Here is a 19,524-nt window from a genome sequence, read left to right as displayed (position 1 = left end):
CTCTGATGATTAGTGATGTGGACCATCTTTTCATGTGCTTGTTGGCCATCTGTATGCCTTTGAAAAGATCCCTATTCAGGTTCTGGGTCTATTTTTTAATTGTACTGTGTTTTTGATGTTGAGTTGTATGAGTTCTTTATTTATTTTGGTTATTAATCCCTTATCAGACATATTTTTTGCAAATATCTTCTTTCATTCAGTAGGTTGCCTTTTTATTTTATTGATGGTTTCCTTTGCTATGCAAAAGGTTTTCAGTTTGATCAAGTCCCGTTTTTTAATTTTGTTTTTGTTGCTTTTGGCTGAGGAGACAGATCCAAAAAAATATTGTTAAGACCAATGTCGGCCTATATTTGCCCCCTTGAGCTGGTGGAGGTATAGGACAGGGAGGAACGTGCTTCCCTGATGGAGAACCTTTGACCTAAATCCTCAGGTAATTTGATCAAACTGACACAGCAGTTGTGATTATTGAAGTAATATAAGCCTCTCTTGCTGGTTTCTTTATTAGTCACTGGAACTGAGGAACAAGTGGAGAGACAGGTTGTTCTGGGCTATCTGATGCTGCGTCAGTGGTTCTTAATCCTAGTTGCACACTGGGACCACCTGGGGAGATTTGAAAACTACTGCTATACAAGCCTCGCCTGGACCAACATATTGTAATCTCAGTGAGGCCCAAGTACTCTCTGGCTGATTTGTGTTTTTTTTCCTGTCTAACTTTGTATTATGGAAAATTTCTAACATGCATGATTCAAGTAAAGTCGGGAACTGTGAGCTGCCCATCACTCAACTTCAACATTTTTGAACTCATGACCAGTCTGCTTGTATAACTTCCATAGCCGTACCTACTCCATCACTTCCCTCTAGATTGTTTTAAAGCAGATCCTAGACATCATATCATTCCATCTGTAATATTTCAGCATATATCTAAAAAAAATAAGGGCTCTGTTTTTTAAAATAACTATAGTTATTAGAGACAGCTCCAGTACCATCATATCACCCCTCCAAATTGACAGTAAATAGTGAAGAGCATCAGATATTCAGTCTGTGTTCAAATTCCCTTGATTCTCACAAATATTGTTTTACATTTAGTTTGTCCTATTCAAGACCCAAATAAGAGTCACACAACACATTGCCATTGGTTGATAGAGCTATATACATTCGTCCTGCCTCTTTTTGCCCCCTTGAATATTATTTGTGTAAAAACCAGAGCATTTGCCTGAAGAGTTCCCACTCCCACATTCAGAATTTTTCTGCTTGCTTTACTGTGTGTGTTTTATCATATGCTTCTGTCTCCTATATTTGTTGTAATTTGGTAGTAGTCTAGAGGCTTGATCTGACTCAGTAGATTTTTGCCAAGTGTCCTGCAAAGGTGGTGCTGTGTACAGGAGGTACATACTGTATGGCTGTCTCTCTTTTTGGGACAATAGCAGCCACTGGTGATTGTACCTAGACCTATTCATTCATTACCAAAGTGATACTAATGCACAGCCATGACCAGAACCACTGGTTCACATGGTCCAGATGGAGGGGCCATGCTCTAATTCCTTTCTCTCTTTCCATAACCCTTGGACAGAGGCAGGAGAAGGTGGTGATATTGGCCCTTGGATCAAGGTCCAAGTTGCTTATGAGTTTCTCTCTTTCTCTCTATTCCCGTCTTCATTCAGGATATTTCTGTCTCTTCCACATTCAGTTGACTACATAAAAATATTTAAGCAGAAGCACATAGCATCGGAGAAGGCAATGGCATCCTACTCCAGTACTCTTGCTTGGAAAATCCCATGGATGGAGGAGCCTGGAAGGCTGCAGTCCATGGGGTTGCTAAGAGTCAGACACGACTGAGCGACTTCACTTTCACCTTTCACTTTCATGCATTGGAGAAGGAAATGGCAACCCACTCCGGTGTTCTTGCCTGGAGAATCCCATGGATGGCGGAGCCTGGCGGGCTGCCGTCTGTGGGGTCGCACAGAGTCGGACATGAATGAAGCGACTTAGCAGCAGCACATAGCATTATTATTTTGGAAGCTTACAATTGTGAGTTCTTAACCAATTTAGATGTAAGATATAGACAACCTTGTTTATTTGTATGCACCAGGTAATTTTAAAAGTATAAAATTATTTTTGTTTTTGACACATGAGATTTGGAGATGGGGGAAAGTGGCCTATCAGACTTACCTTTCTGTTTATCCTCTGCTTAGAACAATTTTTAAATGTGTTTGTATTCCTTTAGCAAGCAGTGCTTCTCCAAATTTTGGGTAGCTTTTGTTGAATTTCATGGGGATAGAAAGGAGGGTCTTGGAGCACTTTACCCCAGATCTGTCATCTATTTGGTTACACTGAGTTTGAGGGATCTGAATAGTTCAACTATAAAAAAGGGTTCTGCTTCTAAACAAAGTTAGAAACTTGCATTGGGATAAATAACATTAGAAAGATGCCAGGAACTGTCCTGGGGCGGGGGCGGGGCGGGGGGGTGTACACAAAGCTGGACTTAAGAATTTAGCACCTATTCCTATTGGTCTTCTTTGAATCACACAAAGTATGTCCCAAATGACTGCACTGGGTCAGTGAGACCAGTCCTGACAGGTGGGCTGAGATGGTGAATATGTTAGTTTGGGCTGCCATAACACAGTACCACAGACGAAGGGGCTTGAACAACAGGAATTTATTTCTCCCGCTCTTGGAGGCTAGAATTTCAAAATCAAGGTGTTTGCAGGTTTGGTTTTTCCTGAAGCCTCTCTCCTCGGCTTGCACATGGCCATCTTATCACTGTCTTCACAAGGGCTTTTCCTGTGTGTGCATCTCTGGTGTCTCTTCCTCTTTTTAAGACACCAATCCTACCGGGCTAGAGTCCCATCCTATGACTTCATTTAGCTTTAAGTATCTCCATAAAGGCTTTGTCTCCACATATGGTCACATTTGAGGGTTGGGACTTCAACATAGGAATTTGGCAGGATACAATTCAACCTGTAAAAGCTGGGATGCTCTCTGTGTAGGCAGGCAGGAGTGAGCATGGTGGTCTTGTGGAAGTCCTTCCCCAGGCACAGGAGGCTTGGCCTTGGTTGGTGAGTGAGCCTGAGGAAGACAGGGCCTTGCTTCAAAGGACTTGGGGGTGCTAGGTCAGAGCCTATCAGGAGCCAGGCCCTACAAGGTGGATATTGTGACTCAGGAATCAGAAATAAATGCAGTCATCAGCATCAGGACCACCCTGAAGCCCAGTGAGCAGCAAGGATGATGTGGTGCTCAGTCTCAGTAGAAGAATGTGCCCGCACTCCAGCCACTGGCTGAGGTCCCAGGAACTGGGTCTGGTTTCCTGGGGGGAGAGGCTGCCAGGACTGGATAGTTATTAAGACCAGCCAAGGGGACTGGGGGTCACAGTGAGGTTCTAGAACCAAGGTGGGAGTGGGGGTGGGGAGGATGAAGTACAGACTGGGAACTGAGCTAAAGCTCAGTCTTGAGGAAGGGCCCGTGTTGGGGTTTGTGAAGGGGAACCTCAGTCCAGTAGCGCCGTCGGTTCTAAGAACTCTCTGGGCCACAGGGGCCCGGGGGTAGAGGGCAGCAGGCCGTTTCCTGTGGGCTTCTATTGGCCAGTCTTAGTTCTCTGCTTGGAAACTGATATGAAAAGGAGGGGAGAGAGAATGAGGGTCCAGCCTGGCCTGTCAGGCAGGAAACAGTGGAAAGGGTCGAGAGCCCCGGTTTGGTGTGCGTATGGGAGACTCCATCCTGTGGTGTGGCTGCCCAGCCAGTGGTAGGGCTTTTGTAACATGTGGAGTGCGGTGCTATATAGCCCCACCATGAGGAGGGGAAGCCACAGTCCTGCCTGTCAGCAGACGAAAATCTGCTAGAGCTAAGTGAACATGTCAGTTGCTCAGTTGTGTCCGACTCTTTGTGGCCCCATGGACTGTGGCCCGCCAGGTTCCTCTGTTCATGGGATTTTCCAGGCAAGAATACTGGAGTGAGTTGCCATTCCCTTCTCTAGGGTATCTTCCTGACCCAGGGATTGAAACCAGGTCTCCTGAATTGCAGGCAGATTCTTTACCTTCTGAGCCACCAGGAAAGCCCACTTGAAGCTAAAAGAGATACATAAAAATTTAGCAATACAAGGCAGGATACCGATAAGATAGTAAGAGTTCAGAGAAGGCAAGGCGCCAGGTGACAGTGACAGTCTGGAGGCCCTAAAGAATATTTTCTAAAAGTTTTGTGAAAAATTTTAAATATCCATAAAAATTGAAAGATTATTTCTACCACTTAGATTTAGCTGTTGTTAACATTTTATCACATTTACATATATATGATATGTATACATACATGTGGGCTTCCTCAATGGCTCAGTGGTAAAGTGCAGTGCAGGAGACACAAGAAATGTGGGTTCAATTTTTTTTTAAATATTTATTTATTTACGGCTGTGCTGAGTCTTCACTGCTACGTGCAGGCTTTCTCCAGTTTCAGGGAGCGTGGGGCACTCTGTAGTTGAGGAGCATAGGCTTCTCACTGCAGTGGCCTCTCCTTGTGGCGGAGAACAGGCTCTAGGGTGCTCGGGCTTTGGTAGGTGAGGCACACGGGCTCAGCTGCCCCACAGCATATGGGATCCTCCTGGACCAGGGATCGAACCAGTGTCTCCTGCCTTGCAAGGCAAGCTCTCAACCACTGGACCACCAGGGAAGCCCCCAGGTTCAGTTCTTGAGTTGGAAAGATCTCCTGGAGAAAGAAATGGCAATCTGCTGCAGTGTTCTTGGCTGGGGTATCCCATAGACAGAGGAGCCTGGTGGGCTGCAGTCCATGCGGTTGCATATGTGTGTGTGTGTGCATTCAGTCACTGAGTCGTGTCCGACTCATGCTTTCTGACTCTAAAACTCCCCTCTCAGATGCTCCTCTAGTAAGTAAAGAGCCTTCACCTGGACTCAAGGGGGTTGGATGTATGAGGAGGACATTCCTGGGTCATGGGCTGAGATCCTGAGATCACAGTTTGGACATTCAGGAGGTTGCAGGGCTAGTAAGTGACTAACTCAGCTGAACTTTGCCCCTGATTTCATCCCTCTGCTTTTTCTTCCCCAGGCCTTTTGCTCAGGCAGTGCTTGTTTTCTCTTCCACTGGAGTTGAGTAGGGAGAGTAGAAACGGTCACAGCTTGTTAGCAACTCGGAAGATTTGGCAGAAGAGAAGGGAAGTTGAAATGACCATGTAGCCCACTGCAGTGGTGGGGGCTGCTTCTGGCTTGGTGGAAGAATCATGCCTGGCTGAGCAGCCTGGATTTGAAAGCCAAAGGATGTCACAGGAAGAGCTCCTTTGCCTTTGGGAGGCCACCTTGGAACCACCACTGTATTCTAGTTGGTCTGATCATGATTTTTCCTATTCTTTTCCTCTTCCAGCTCACAGACCTCTGAAGAGAGTGCCATTGAGACAGGTTCCAGCAGTTCTACGTTCATCAAGAGAGAGGATGAGACCATCGAGGACATCGACATGATGGACGACATTGGCATAGACTCCTCGGATCTGGTGGAGGACAGCTTCCTGTAACTGGCAGATTCGGGGAGGGGGTGGGACTTCCACTCCTGGACCCACCTTGGATCCTTTTAAGAAAACCACTTTATTGCAATGCAAAGTTTGAGAGGAGGACTTGGATGGTGTGTAAAGAGAAGTTCCCAGCCAATGGCCTCTGGGAGCCTTCTAAAGATGAATGATTGGGATATTTTGAAATGAACTTTTTTGGCGTTGCCTCTGGCAGTGTTTCAGTAGCATCTCATTGGTGTGTGAAGTTTGGAGGTAGATGGACAAGGAAATCATGGGCCATGGAAGATGGACTTTGTGTTTCAAGGGCATTGGTGAGATTCCAACGGACACAACTTTTACTGCAACAAAACTCCAGCATTGTAATTATGTAAATAACTCTAACCAAGGATGTGTTTTGATTTGTATTAACTTCTCTGGACTTCTGGAGAGACCACTCAGTCCATCCATGTACTTCCTGCTTGAAACCTGGTATCAGCTGCTGTTGAACTTTGTTGTGAAGTACATGCAAAACCACTTTTGAACCTTAAAAGGTACTGGTACTATAGCATTTTGCTTTTTTTTTTTTTTTTAGTGTTGAGGAGATAAAGAATAATTAACCAACTTTGTTTATTAGATTTGGGTCATTTATAAGCCCAACAACTCATATTGTAATCTACGTTTATAATAATACTACTGTTATCAGTAATTCTAAATGTGTAATATGTAACATGTTTTCCCTACAGAAAAAGCACAATTTAAAAAAAATCCTTACTAAATAGGTGACAAGTCTGACAGTTTTTGACATTCTCTTAAATAACATGTTTCTCTATAAAATATGGTTATAGCTTTAGTGGAGGAAATTTAGTTGAACAAAATAAAAGTAGTGTCTTCTGAAGTCAGAGTTTTTAACTGTACTGAGTAGGTTCCCTAATCCATTGTACTAAAAACAATTAACTGCCCTTTAAAGTAATGAGATTTGAAATAAATAAATAAAACCCCTAGATCCTAAGGTCCTCAATATTAAGGCAGGAGTCTGTGCCTAACATGACTTCTCATGTTATTGTCCAGTGGAAAAGGTATTTATCAGCAAAAAGACTGGATTTGCAGAGGTTTGTTCATGCCTTGTGATAATTCTGGTGCATCTCAACACATGTATATATTTTTCATTTTGTGAATTTTTCAGGAAAAATTCAGAAGGATGCCCTGAACTGGAGCTCCCTTCCTTTGTCTCTTACCCTCAGGAGAAACGGTTTGAAAGTCTGAGACAGTAAAGGCATTGTTCAGTGAAGGTGCTGTGTGCCTTAGCCCGGACCCTTGGTCACCATTTGTAACTGGCAACCAGAATTACCAGATTCTACATCCCCATCCCAGAGATTCTGAATTGTCAGTTCTAGGGGAGCAGAGACCTGTGTTTTTATAAACATCCTGGCTGTTCTGCTCAGCCAGATCTGGGGAACACCGGCATAGATGACAGGAAGTTGCCATGGGAAGAAATAATTTGAAATTAGGAACTGGGCTAGAGATCAAACATGTAAGAAGCCTACTATTTAAATCTTTGCCTTTGGGTCAGTGACATTTAATGCCACATATCTAGTAATTGCTACCCTTAATTTTACTTTCCAGTCCTTGCTGAGACTCAGCAAGCCAAATCTTGGTTTGGCAGATCTTCTCCCTGCTTAGGGGGAACTGAACTCTCTTCCCACCAACTTCCCCTCAAAAGGCATGTACAAAAATGATGCGATTCAGTGTACCAAGTCTCTGTATGATCAAGTCAATATTTTGGTGAAATTTTTTTTTTTAAGTGTTACTGATATTTCGGGGTTAGATGGGAGGACAAATCGTCACATCCATCCAAACTGTCAAACTGGTCATCATGGGTTCATCAGCATTCTTTGCGATACCACTTAATTGCTGACACCCTATGAATGAAACATGGACTGTGATTACCGCAATCACTGTGTGCGCTCCTGGCAGGTGATGCTTTGGGAGATGTGGAAGCAATAACAAGGTACTTGACTACCTACTGGTGTAATCTCAATGCAAGCCCCACCTTTTTCACGGTAAGCGTGAAGACTGAGCCAGATTGGCCGATTAAAAAACAAAACCTGATGAGGTTCTGTAGAGCCACTTAGACTTGAAATACATTTGTGTTTCTAGAATCACAGCTCAAGCACTCCGCTGATCACTCCCTTTCCTCTTCCTCAAACAGCCTCCTTTTATTGGTGCTTTGCATTTTGATGTCCTCTGAATCTTGCATGATATCATGGGGCTGGATGAAAATTCTCAGACCAGCAGGTTCTAGTCCTAATGAATGCTCTCACCTTAGTTTTTATATGGCAGCATTTTTTTTTCTTAAGTAATGTTTTCAGTGTATCACAGATTTGTTTCCTTTTTGGCCTCCTGCAAAGACCCCAGATGAAAATTTGTCAATCCTTCCTGCTCTCTATGTTTATGAAGACAATCAAAGTTGGCCTGAGAAACACAATTTGTGATTTTTAAAAAAAATGATTGATGATGTCCTTAAAATGTGGTCTGCCAATCTGTACAAAATGGTCCTATTTTTGTGAAGAGGGACGTGAGATAAAGTGATGTTATACATCAATATGTATATATGTATTTCTATATAGACTTGGAGAATACTGCCAAAACATTTATGACAAGCTGTATCACTGCCTTTGTTTATATTTTTTTAACTGTGATATTCCCCACAGGCACATTAACTGTTGCACTTTTGAATGTCCAAAATTTATATTTTAGAAATAATAAAGAGAAAAATACCTAAACGTTCCCAAAACAGTGGTGTGGTGAATGTTCAAGAACTAACTCGGTAGGAAGGGTCTACCAATACAATTGTATTACAAATGCCCCTGTTCATTGTTTTTGTTTTAAAACATGTAAATGAAGATCTTTATATTTCAATAAATGAGATATATATAATTTAAAGTTATGCTAAGGTTTTAGCATTTTTGTCTTTAGTTTAACAGTATAAATGAAAGCAATCCTGTTTAATTTACTTTCTCAGTGACATCGCAATAGGACTCTGTATTATGGTTTTAGTGAAATTAGTAGAAAAGTGTAAACATTATTTGAGTTAGCTCTCAGACCCAGCGTTTAACCTAAAGTTGACTGGCCCTTGGCTCATCTTTGACCTTGTCTTGTGTTTGTTATAGAAGCATTGTAGCATTTTGTGCATTTTTGCCTGTACATGGGATACGGGACTGCATTGACTCTGGACACCATTCAAACACTGTAGACGTGCATAAAATAAAAGATTAAAGTCTTTTTTGACCATATCTACTTCCCTGTCCCTTCCCCATTTCTCAGAGGCAGAATTGTAGTTTTGTGTGTCTTCTTTGATCCTTTCAGTTCTCTTTTTGTGTATCTGCTTATATACATACACATGTACCCATCTGCTTTATATTTTACCTAAATGGGATTGTACTTTACATAATGCTTTGTAATGTGTTTTATTCTTTTTCCTTTTTTTTTAAAATACCTTTCATTTTTTAAAACAGCATTTTAAAATTCATAGCAAAATTGAGCAGGAGTACAGATTTCCTTCATACTCCCTCCCTCAACACATGCTTGACTTAGCTTCCCCCACCGCTATCCTCCCCCACAGAGGGGCACCTTTGTTACAATTGATGAACCTACACTGACACATCTTTATCAGAGTCCATGGTGTGTTTTTATTTTTTTAATATTTATTTATTTTGGCTACACTGGATCTTAGCTGTGGCATGTGAACTTCTTAGTTGCAAGTATGGGATCAAGTTCCCTGACTAGGGATCAAACCCGGGGCCCTCTGCATTGGGAGCTCAGAGTCTTACCCACTGGACCACCAGGGAAGTCCCAGTGTTTTTCTCTAAGTGCCATCTTTTAGAGAGCTCTGTCAGAAGTATATGTAGATAGGCCTCCCTCATTCTTTATCAACTGCATAGTATCCCATGGTGTACATGTACCATAATTTATGCAATCATTTTCTGTAGATAGATTTATAGTTTCTAATCCTTTGCTATTTAAATGACTTCACAGACATCCTTGCACATACATCCTTGTGGACATATAGTAGTGTTTCGTAGACGAGATTCCTGAAAACAAATGGCTATGCTAAAGAGTGCAGGAATTTGAGGTTGAGCCCAAGCCTTCATATGATTGTCACAGTAAATGCTTGAACATCTGCATGTGAATCACCTGCTTTACTGATTACCTGCAGTTTGCTCGGGTTTCCTCTGCCTCACATGGCTCGCTGTGATGTGATACGTATGGGAAGATGTGGGTTTTGTATTGTGAAGCACATGGAAACAAAAGACTTTAGGGATTAAAAAAAGGTGCAACTCACTGTATTTTCAACTCATGGATACTGGAAATTGATTATGTTGTTAATAATTGGAATATACTTGTTATGCCAACATAAATCCTTATTGCCTGCATTCAGGTAGCCTGCAGACTAAAGCCTTGGAGTTAAAGCTGAAAGGAGCTTGGCTGCAGGTTAGGTGTTGGCTCCACCTCTGGTTTCAGCCCCAGGAGGGAAACAGAGCTTCAGGAACAATAATTCCGCTGATTAAACAATAGCTGGCTAATCTAGCATCAAATCAGTGCTCCAAGCCTGCCCAGAGATCTTTTTGTTCTCCTTTTCAGTGTATAATTCTATCTCTTAATTTAATGCAGGCAATTCTGTCTACTTGATACAGTCATGATAATAAAATGACTTTTACTGTCGGAAGGTTTTAAAACTTTTCAGAGATCCTTGTCACCTTTACTTATGCTGAATCTTACAGTAGTGCTTTGAAGCAGGAAAGGCTTATAGCCGAGGAAACCACGTGATTTCTAAAAATCATACAGCTCAGTAATAAGAACACTGGGATTAGGAATTCCAAATATACTAATTCCAGTGTTGTTTGCAATGAACCGTGGAAAAGAAACAGTTACCGAGAAATGTCTGTATTCAGAAGTAGGTTGCTTTGCTTCTTGAAATGTTTCAAAGGACAAGTGAACTAAGCTGGCCTATAGAACTCTTCGGCGCATTTATATAAAAGTTTCTTTCAGGCTGTACTACAGTTCTGATAATGGACATTATGATTTTAATAGCTATGTGCTTCATAAAATACAGCTCAGGAAAATGGCTTAGACTATCCAAAGCCATCATAAACTAGGCAATTTCCCTGGGATAACAAGGCGATAGAAATGCTTCATTATCTCTGACTCCAAATACACATAAGGATTAAGTCCAACCACGGTTACAGCAAAATTAATGTACTGTGTTTATAACAATTTTTTGCCCTCATCATTAAAATATATGTGAAAATATGTATGTGGCTTTAATTAGCAGATTACAACATTCTGTTCCACCCAGTTACATAAATAGCATCCGTGCCCTAAAGAATAATGCACATATACTTCAAAATGTATTCATATACGGATAATGTTTCCATCACTCACATTCTTGTCTACATATAAAGCGATGGAGACGTCAAGGACACATGATCTCACGTGGCCAGGGGAGCATATTTGTACCCTGTTTCTGGTTTATAGGCTAATTGGAATTTTAAAAAGATTTGCTACATTATCCTGGCAGATGGTATTTTGCTTTATCATTATTCATGGGTATTAATGACTTCCCTCTGGAGCATGTGTATCCTGTCTATTTTGAATTTCATTACATTTCATGCTGACTGCTCCAAACAGAATCAGATCCAGTATTTTCTGTGTGGTGCTTAAGCTGCCAATTGTTCGGATGGTCAAAGTTTTAGACTTGATTAGGAATTAAGTAACTCTTTGAAATGAAGCAAAAGCTTTTCCGTCTCTGTCCTGAATGTTGCATCACATTTCTTATTTTGTTGAGCTTGCTCTCCTACTGGATGGTGTGTGATATCTGGTGTATATGAAGACAGTGCCAGAGTGGATGCATCTTTCATTAGCCTGAGATAATTAGACATCCTTTCTTTGCAGAAAGGTTGGGGTTTGGTTTCCTAGTTGGAGAAAATACATGAGACCATGATGCAAATGATCCGTTTCCAGAAAGTCACTTTTTGATTAATTCCTTCAACAAATATATATTAGAGGACAGCCTTTTCTGTGTTTTGTTGATCTCTAGAATCAGTTCAGTTCAGATTATTTCATTCACTCAGTTGTGTCTGACTATTTGTGACCCCATGGAGTATAGCACACCAGGCTTCCCTGTGCATCACCAACTCCCAGAGCTTGCTCAAACTCATGTCCATCGAGTTGGTAATGCCATCCAACCATCTCATCCTCTGTTGTCCCCTTCTCCTCCTGCCTTCAATCTTTCCCAGCATGAGGGTCTTTTCCAATGAATCAGTTCTTCACATCAGGTGGCCAAAGTATTGAAGCTTCAGCTTCAGCATCAATCCTTCCAATGAATATTCAGGACTAATCTCCTTTAGGATTGACTGGTTTGATCTTCTTGCTGTCCAAGAGATCTCTAGAATGCTTACACCTAAATGAGGCAGCTGGCAGACTTGATTCCAACCAGCTAATTTACTCAAGGGGGATGTTGTGTGATGGTAGAGCAGCTCAGAGCAGAAAACTGGTAGGTGGAGGCCACAGTCCTTACCTGGGAGTAACAAAAGCCAGAGGAGTAGGATATAGATGGAGCCGTCTGAAAAAACAAAAGCTTTTCTGCAACCAGAGGACACAGGTGTTTTTGGAACATTTAAAAATGGGAGCTGGGGCAGGGTTAGCCAGACCTGGGGGCCTTGCTTCCTGAAATTCTTGTCTTTGCCTGATTTCAGACACCATGGCCACCTTCGCACCCATCCTTCCAAACTCCATCCTTCTATTCTTTGATGCTGTTGAGCTAGACTCTGTTTTAAGCCCTGAAGTTCAAAAACTGATACAAGTGATGAGATCTCTGTATCATGGAAGACAGAGTATAGCTGATTTACAATGTTGTGTTAGTAAAAATACAATCATTCTTACTAGGAGTAGGAAATTGCCATTGTTTTCTTACTGTTTTCTATACAGTCAAGGTGCAATGGTTGGGTTGAACATGTATAAGAATAGAGAATAATCCTAATTTATTAATATCCCATAACTCCACTAGAGAAGAGGGCAGATTTTTGGATGGCCAGTACTATGTCTCTTTCTGGGACAAAGGTTGGTCAGATTTGCTTGCAGTCCATTATAAGAGACTGGTATTACCTAAACTTAGGTTTCTTCAGCTGTGACACAAACCTGTTGCCCATGTACCACCCATCCAGGCCACTTTGCATTGCCCCTGTAGGGCTTGGGGGACAGGGAGAGCTGACATAAATGCAAGGTTCACGCTATTTACTGTATTATGACTAGGAAAGCCTTTTTTTTTTTTTTTGGCTGCACCATGAAGCTTGCAGGATCTCAGTTCCCTGTCTAGGGGTTAAACTCAGGCCATGGCAATAAAAGCCCAGAATCCTAACCACTGGGCAACCAGGAAACTCCCACAAAGTCCTTTGTTTCTGACACAAGAGTCTTGTGTCTTTGGCAGCATCCATGAAACTGTGGGGGGCTAACTTGTTAGCTTGCAAATAGGATAAACTGTCAGACACCTCATAGTCTTGACACTAACTCAGCATAGTACCAGTCATGTTAAGATCTCTCTCATCTTCTTTATTTCTTCCCCAGATGATACCCTTCATCCAAACCTGGAGAGTCCAGAGGCAAGTGAGTAGAGGAGGAATAAAAAAGCTCTAGCTGAGGAAAATAGAGAAGACATTGATCATACTCATCTCTTTACTACTACAGCCTTTACTTCTTCAGGAGGTTGAAGGTGGAGAAGTAGAAATTAAAGCTGCATATGAAGTTCAGAGTTTATGGTTACTGTACTGGTGGAAGTAGAGAATATTTTATTATCTAAACATGACAAGGAGTATCAATGAGTTGACTAAATCTAAAGGGACAGAAAGAAGGAACTCTACAGAATAGGTATTTAGGGGGAGTTATGGGACATTAATAAATTAAGGTTATTTTCTGTTCTTATACATATTCAACCCAACCATCATACCTCAACTCTATAGAAAACAAAGAAACTAATGACAATTTCCCACTCCTAGCAAGAACAATTGTATTCTAGTGCCGGCGAAGGCAATGGCACCCCACTCCAGTACTCTTGCCTGGAAAATCCCATGGACGGAGGAGCCTGGTAGGCTGCAGTCCATGGGGTCGCTGAGTCGGGCACGACTGAGCGACTTCACTTTCACTTTTCACTTTCATGAATTGGAGAAGGAAATGGCAACCCACTCCAGTGTTCTTGCCTGGAGAATCCCAGGGACGGGGGAGCCTGGTGGGCTGCCGTCTCTGGGGTCGCACAGAGTCGGACACGACTGAAGCGACTTAGCAGCAGCAGCAGCTGTCATTCAGCTGCTACTGTAACTCCTTTTGCAACCAGAGTGAGACTATAGCGATGGTAGAGTTTAAGAGATGTGGATGAAGTAGTGTCATCCCTGTCTGGTGAGGCTATGACTCTAGTTACGATTCTGGAAAAGCAGAGCCTTTCAAGCTGAAACATAAAGCATAAAAGGACATTATTTAGTGATCATTCAAAAGCCATTTTCCATGTATTATATTAAGTCCTAAGGATATTAATACCACTAATGTTCAGTGAACACTGTGGTAAATCAAATTATACTTTGGAACTATATTCCTCCCCGCCATCCTCATAGGAGTAGATATTCTCACTTCATTGATGTTGGCCTTGAGACCACCTTAGACTAACAGGATGTTAACAGACATCATACAGTAGATACCTGAAGTCTGCTTGTGTCGAGGAACTTTGCTCTTGATATCTCAACGCTATTAGTCTTCCAATCTGTTATCATGCTCTATCTCTGCATTTACTTAGGCTTTCTTTATTTTATCTCAGTTATATTTTGTAGTTTCTATGTACTTATATATATTTTATTAAGTTATTTCTAAATATTTCATTTTTGATGCTATTATAAATGGCAGTTTTTCTATTGCTATCTATAGCTATTTTGTAGAAATGTAATTGACTTCATATTATGCAATGTTATCTGTAAGTAAAGATGATTTTACCTCTTACTTTCTGGTTTGGATAACTAATAACTATTCATAATTAAGAGACTTAGTACAAAGTTGAATGCAAATGGCGAGAGCTGATCATTTTTCTGCATTTGTTGAGATTATCATATTTTTATTATCATTCTTTTTACATTTGTTGATATCAAATTGACTGATTACCAAAAGCCCAACAACGTTGCATCTCTGGGTTAAAAGTATCCGAATTTGTTCATGATAATGATGATCTGTGTGTTCTCTTTTTATTGATGATGTTGACTAGAAGTCTATCAATTTTAGTGATAGTTTCAAAGCTTCCCTGGTGGCTCAGATTGCAAAGACTCTGCCTACAATGCAGGAGACATGGGTTTAATCTCTGGGTCAGAAAGGTTCCCTGAAGAAGGGAATGGCTACCCACTCCAGTACTCTTGCCTGGAAAATTCCAAGGACAGAGGAGCCTGGCGGGCTACAGTCCAGGGGGTCACAAGAGTCGGACATGACTGAGTGAGTAACACACTTTTTCAAAGAGTTCGCTTTTGTTTTCATTGTTTGTCTCTTCTCTACTGTTTGTCTTATTTCTACATTTCTGTTCCATTGATTTTATTTTCACTCATCTTTATTGCTTTTTCCTTCTGCTTACTTTAGGTTTAATTTGTTCTTTTCTCATTTCTTAAGGTAGAAGCATATATAATTTATTTGAGATCTTAATATTTACTAATGTAAAAAATTTAATGCTATAGCATTATTTTAGATGCATTCTGCAAATTTTGATAAAATGCAGTATGATATATAATTCAAAGTATTATCAGAGTACAGAGAAAAGAGCCTTTAATCAAACTAGGGAATGCTGCAGAGAAAGAAGCATTTGAGTTAGATTTTTTTTTTCCCCACCAGACAGAGAAGGTAGGAGCATTCAAGCCAAAATAACAGTCCACCAGGATTCATGAATTGGTCTTTCCTTTTTTTGTTTTTTTTGGCCTCACTGGCATGAAGGATCTTAGTTCCCTGATCAGGGGTCAAGCCTGTGCCCCCTACATTGGAAGCATGGAGTCTTAACCACTGGACTGCCAGGGAAGTCCTGACCTTTCCTTTATAAAGTGTGCTCATGAATATTTAATAACTGTAGTCTACAGATAGAACATGTCTTTGAGGGAGGGACAGATCCTGGCATTTCCATAAACTATAAGTGATCAAGGGACTGAATGTTTGGCTCTTGAAGTCATCTTAGTTGATACCAGTTTAAATGAGAATGGTATTGGTCCAATACAAGGTCAAGCAAAGGGCTGTCATGTGTGAAATTCTTTGGCAGTGCTGAGAATAAAGGTAAAAAGAGATACAAATGGAAGCAATAGAGCAGTCTGTTTGCAACACTTTAGATATGAATACAGAGTCATTAAGATGCATTTATTTATCAGAGAGACATTATTTTGGAAGCTCCAACTTCTACAGCTATGAGATCTTTATCTCTGTACAATTTCTTACCCTGTGCAGCCGGTACAAACTGGTTCACTCAATCTTTTTTTCTATACATTGTTTTTATTGCTTTTTTCTAATACAAAATTGGAAAGCAAAAATACTCAAATTCTTTTTGCAGCTAGGATTTGGCCATGTGACATGATTCTGGTCCATAAGATGTAGGTGTCATTTCTGAGGAGGTCTTCCATATTGCATTAAAAAAGGAAAGACTTAAGAAAAAAAACTTTTCATCTTTCTCACTTAGTCCTTCCTATATCTTCCTGCTTGGAACTTGAGGACACTGACTGGAGTTGCAGCAGCCATTTTTTGGACCATGAAATTAAAAGCCACACAGTAAAACAGGGCAGTCCACGAGACAAAGCCAGGCTCCTCGATAACATTCTTGTTCGGGTACATTAACTCTGACCTACTTACTTCCAGATTCCTTTTGTGCATGAGAAAAACACACGTTTAAATGACCAATTTCATGTTTTCCATCACTTGCAACAAATGCTTTCTTAAGTCATGCAACCTCTTTGCAACAAATGAAAATATTGTATAGACATGTTTGTAATTCCAATCTTTGATACACTTTCTTCACTGAGCTTCTAAGACATCAGTGTCTCTTGGTTTTCCTCCTGTACTACTGGTGGCTTTTTGTCAGTCTCTTTGCTGCTTCTTCTCTTCTCCTGGCCTCTATTTATGTTGGAGTGGCCTAAGTCTGTTGGAGTGGCCTAAGGCTAAATCCTTGAGTTCATTTTTTTTGGTCTCATCTATCCTTATGGCTTCAAATAGGATCTATATGCTAGCAACTCCTAAATGTATGTTTCCAACCAAGTCCTCTCTTCCAAATTACAGATTCATATATCCAACTACCTGCTCAACATCATCATTTGTATATCAGAGTTGACCTCTGAATTTCAGAACTTGACTCCTACTTCTTCCCTCTAGCTGATCCACCTGCAAGCTCCCTCATTTCTGTTGATGGCAACTTGATAATCTCCCAGTGGCTTATACCCTTAAATCTCAGAGTCATCCTTGACAATTCTTTTTCTTTCTCACACTCTGCCTCTAATCTGTCAAGACTTTGGTTCTACCTTAAGAATATTCAAGATATATTTAGGATCTGACCACTTCTTACTACCTTCATGGCTACCACCCTGGGCCAAGCCACCATCACTTTTCACCCAGACTACTGCAGTAACTTCCTAAAATGTGTACCTTGCTTTGCTCTCTGCTCTCTACAACAGACATTTTTTTAATGTTTTTTTTTTAAGTCTTCTAAAAATTTTGCTTATTTATTTTTGGCTGTTCTGGGTCTTTGTGGCTGTGTGTGGGCTTTCTCTAGTTGCGGTGAGTAGGAGGTGGGGGGCAGCTGGGGTGGCTGTGTTTGCGGTGTACAGGCTTTTCATTGTGGTGGTTTCTCTTCTTGTGGAGCATGGGCTTTTGCCGGGCTTAGTAGTTCTGTTGTACAGGCTTAGTTGCCCCAGGGCATGTGGAATCTTCCTGGACCAGGGATCGAACCTATGTCCCCTTGCATTGGAAGGAGGATTCATTTTATATTTTTATAACTTTTTATTTTATATAATAGTATAGCTGATTAATGGGGCTTCCCTGGTGGCTCAGACAGTAAAGAGTCTTCCTGCAGTGCGGGAGGCCTGGGTTCAATCCCTGGGTTGGGAAGATCCCCTGGAGAAGGAAATGGCAATCCACTCCAGTATTCTTGCCTGGAAAATCCCATGGATGGAGGAGCCTGGAAGGCACAGCCCACGGGGTCGCAAAGAATAGGACACAACTGAGCGACTTCACTTTTTACTTTATAGCTGGTTAATAGTGCTGTGATAACTTCAGGTGGACAGCAAAGGGATTCAGCCATACATATACATGTACCCCTTCTCCTCCATACTCTCCTACCATCCAGACTGGCAGGCAGATTCTTAACCACTGGAAAGTCCCAGACTGTTCAATACAGCGTCCAGATTGAACCTTTGAAATGAAGTAGGATCATGGTCACCTCTTTGCTCGAAATCCTGCAGTGACTTCCCATTTTACTTGAAGTAAAACATAAAGTGTTTAAGTTCAGTTCAGTTCAGTTACTCAGTCATGTCTGACTCTTTAAGACCCCATGGACTGCAGCACGCCAGGCTTCCCTGTCCATCACCAACTTCTGGAACTTCCCTGTCCATCACTAACTCCTGAAGCTTACTCAAACTCACGTCCATCGGGTCGGTGATGCCATCCAACCTTCTCATCCTCTGTCATCCCCTTCAATCTTTCTCAGCATCAGGGTCTTTTCCAATGAGTCAGTTCTTCACATCAGGTGGCCAAACTACTGGAGTTTCAGCTTCAGCATCAATCCTTCTAATGAATGTTCAGGACTGGTTTCCTTTAGGATGGACTGGTTGGATCTCTTGTTGTCCAAGGGACTCTTAAGAATCTTCTCCAACACCACAGCTCAAAAGCATCAGTTCTTCGGCACTCAGCTTTCTTTATAGTCCAATTCTCACATCCATACATGACCACTGGAAAAATCATAGTGTTTAAAATAACTGTCAAAGCCTTTTAAGATCTAGCCTCTGCTGTCCCTCTAACTTCTCCCATTCTCTCATTTGCTTGCTCCCTTCCAACTTCACTGGCCTCATTGTTGTTTCAAGAACACAGCAACGGTACACCCTTGTTATGGCCTTTGGCTGACCTGCCCATGTGCATCAATCCAAAATGCCTGTGACATAAGGACTGTGTTCTTCTCTAGTGAAAAAAGGACAACAAACGTGATAGTGAAAGTACGGGAGGTTTTTAGGGGCGACATATCTGAAAAGTCCTGGAAAAGTGTTTCAATAGGGCTTCTCTTGAGTCTGGAAGGCGTAAACCCTCCATTGAGAGCCATTTACCACCATGATATCCTATTTGGACTAAGGGGAAGAATTACATTCGTATTTTAAATAAAACCCAGAGTTTTGCTGATAACCTGTTCAAGCCTGGAGTGAAGCAAAAGCAAGAAGAGCCAGAGACAGAAGAATTTCTGATCCCAAGCACTATAGGAATTAGGTATGTGGGTGGTCTTGGGTGGTGGCTATTTTCATAAGAAATACACTCATGTATTTGTAGAACTTGAGGTGAGTTTCTCAGAAACACTGACTTTTACCTCACGAGGACTGAGAATTTGTTCCACTTCAGGTATGAATAAGCAAACATTGTTCGCTCTCAATTCCTCTTCAAGTTCAGGACTCTGGTTAGGTTTCAATGGGGGCTACTTGGCAAGGAACCCAGACCGTTCGCAGAGGCAGGCTTCAGCGTGGAGTACGACACACAACAGTCTACATTATGATTATGCTACACGAGGGCTAGCCACCTGATGGAACTCCTCTGTGTGAATGCCACTACAGTGGAAATGCTTTTTCCTGAAGGGTGAGTGAAGGCCAGGAGGCTCTCACAGAGCTGAGAATTCCAAGTGCCTCCTTAAAGTGTGTACCCTAAGCATCTCGCCTGCTTGCCCTTGTCATCAGAAGCCTACTGTAATCAATTCTTATTCCAAAGCTATTGAAATCGAAATAAAATGCTCCAGGAAATCTAGA

The 19,524-nt window shown here is 41.5% G+C and overlaps 1 protein-coding gene across 4 annotated transcripts in view; it reads left to right on the top strand.

Moving 5' to 3' along the window:
- Positions 1 to 8,772, top strand: part of PDGFRA (platelet derived growth factor receptor alpha) — a 47,781-nt gene extending 39,009 nt beyond the window's left edge. For all 4 annotated transcript variants that reach the window (XM_086407664.1, XM_086407666.1, XM_086407665.1 and 1 more), the window contains exon 23: positions 5,359 to 8,772. In XM_086407664.1, the coding sequence (XP_086263790.1) occupies positions 5,359 to 5,506 (148 nt within the window). In that variant the 3' untranslated portion in view covers positions 5,507 to 8,772. The remainder of the gene's footprint in view (positions 1 to 5,358) is intronic.
- Positions 8,773 to 19,524: the final 10,752 nt, after the last annotated feature.

Source organism: Bos grunniens, chromosome 6 (assembly GCF_055505025.1).
Source record: "Bos grunniens cultivar Pamir isolate PY7600 chromosome 6, Bosgru_T2T1.0, whole genome shotgun sequence".
Classification (NCBI taxonomy): domain Eukaryota; kingdom Metazoa; phylum Chordata; class Mammalia; order Artiodactyla; family Bovidae; genus Bos; species Bos grunniens.
The sequence above is the reverse complement of the archived record's forward strand: the minus strand, read 5'-3'. Positions and strand labels throughout refer to the sequence as shown.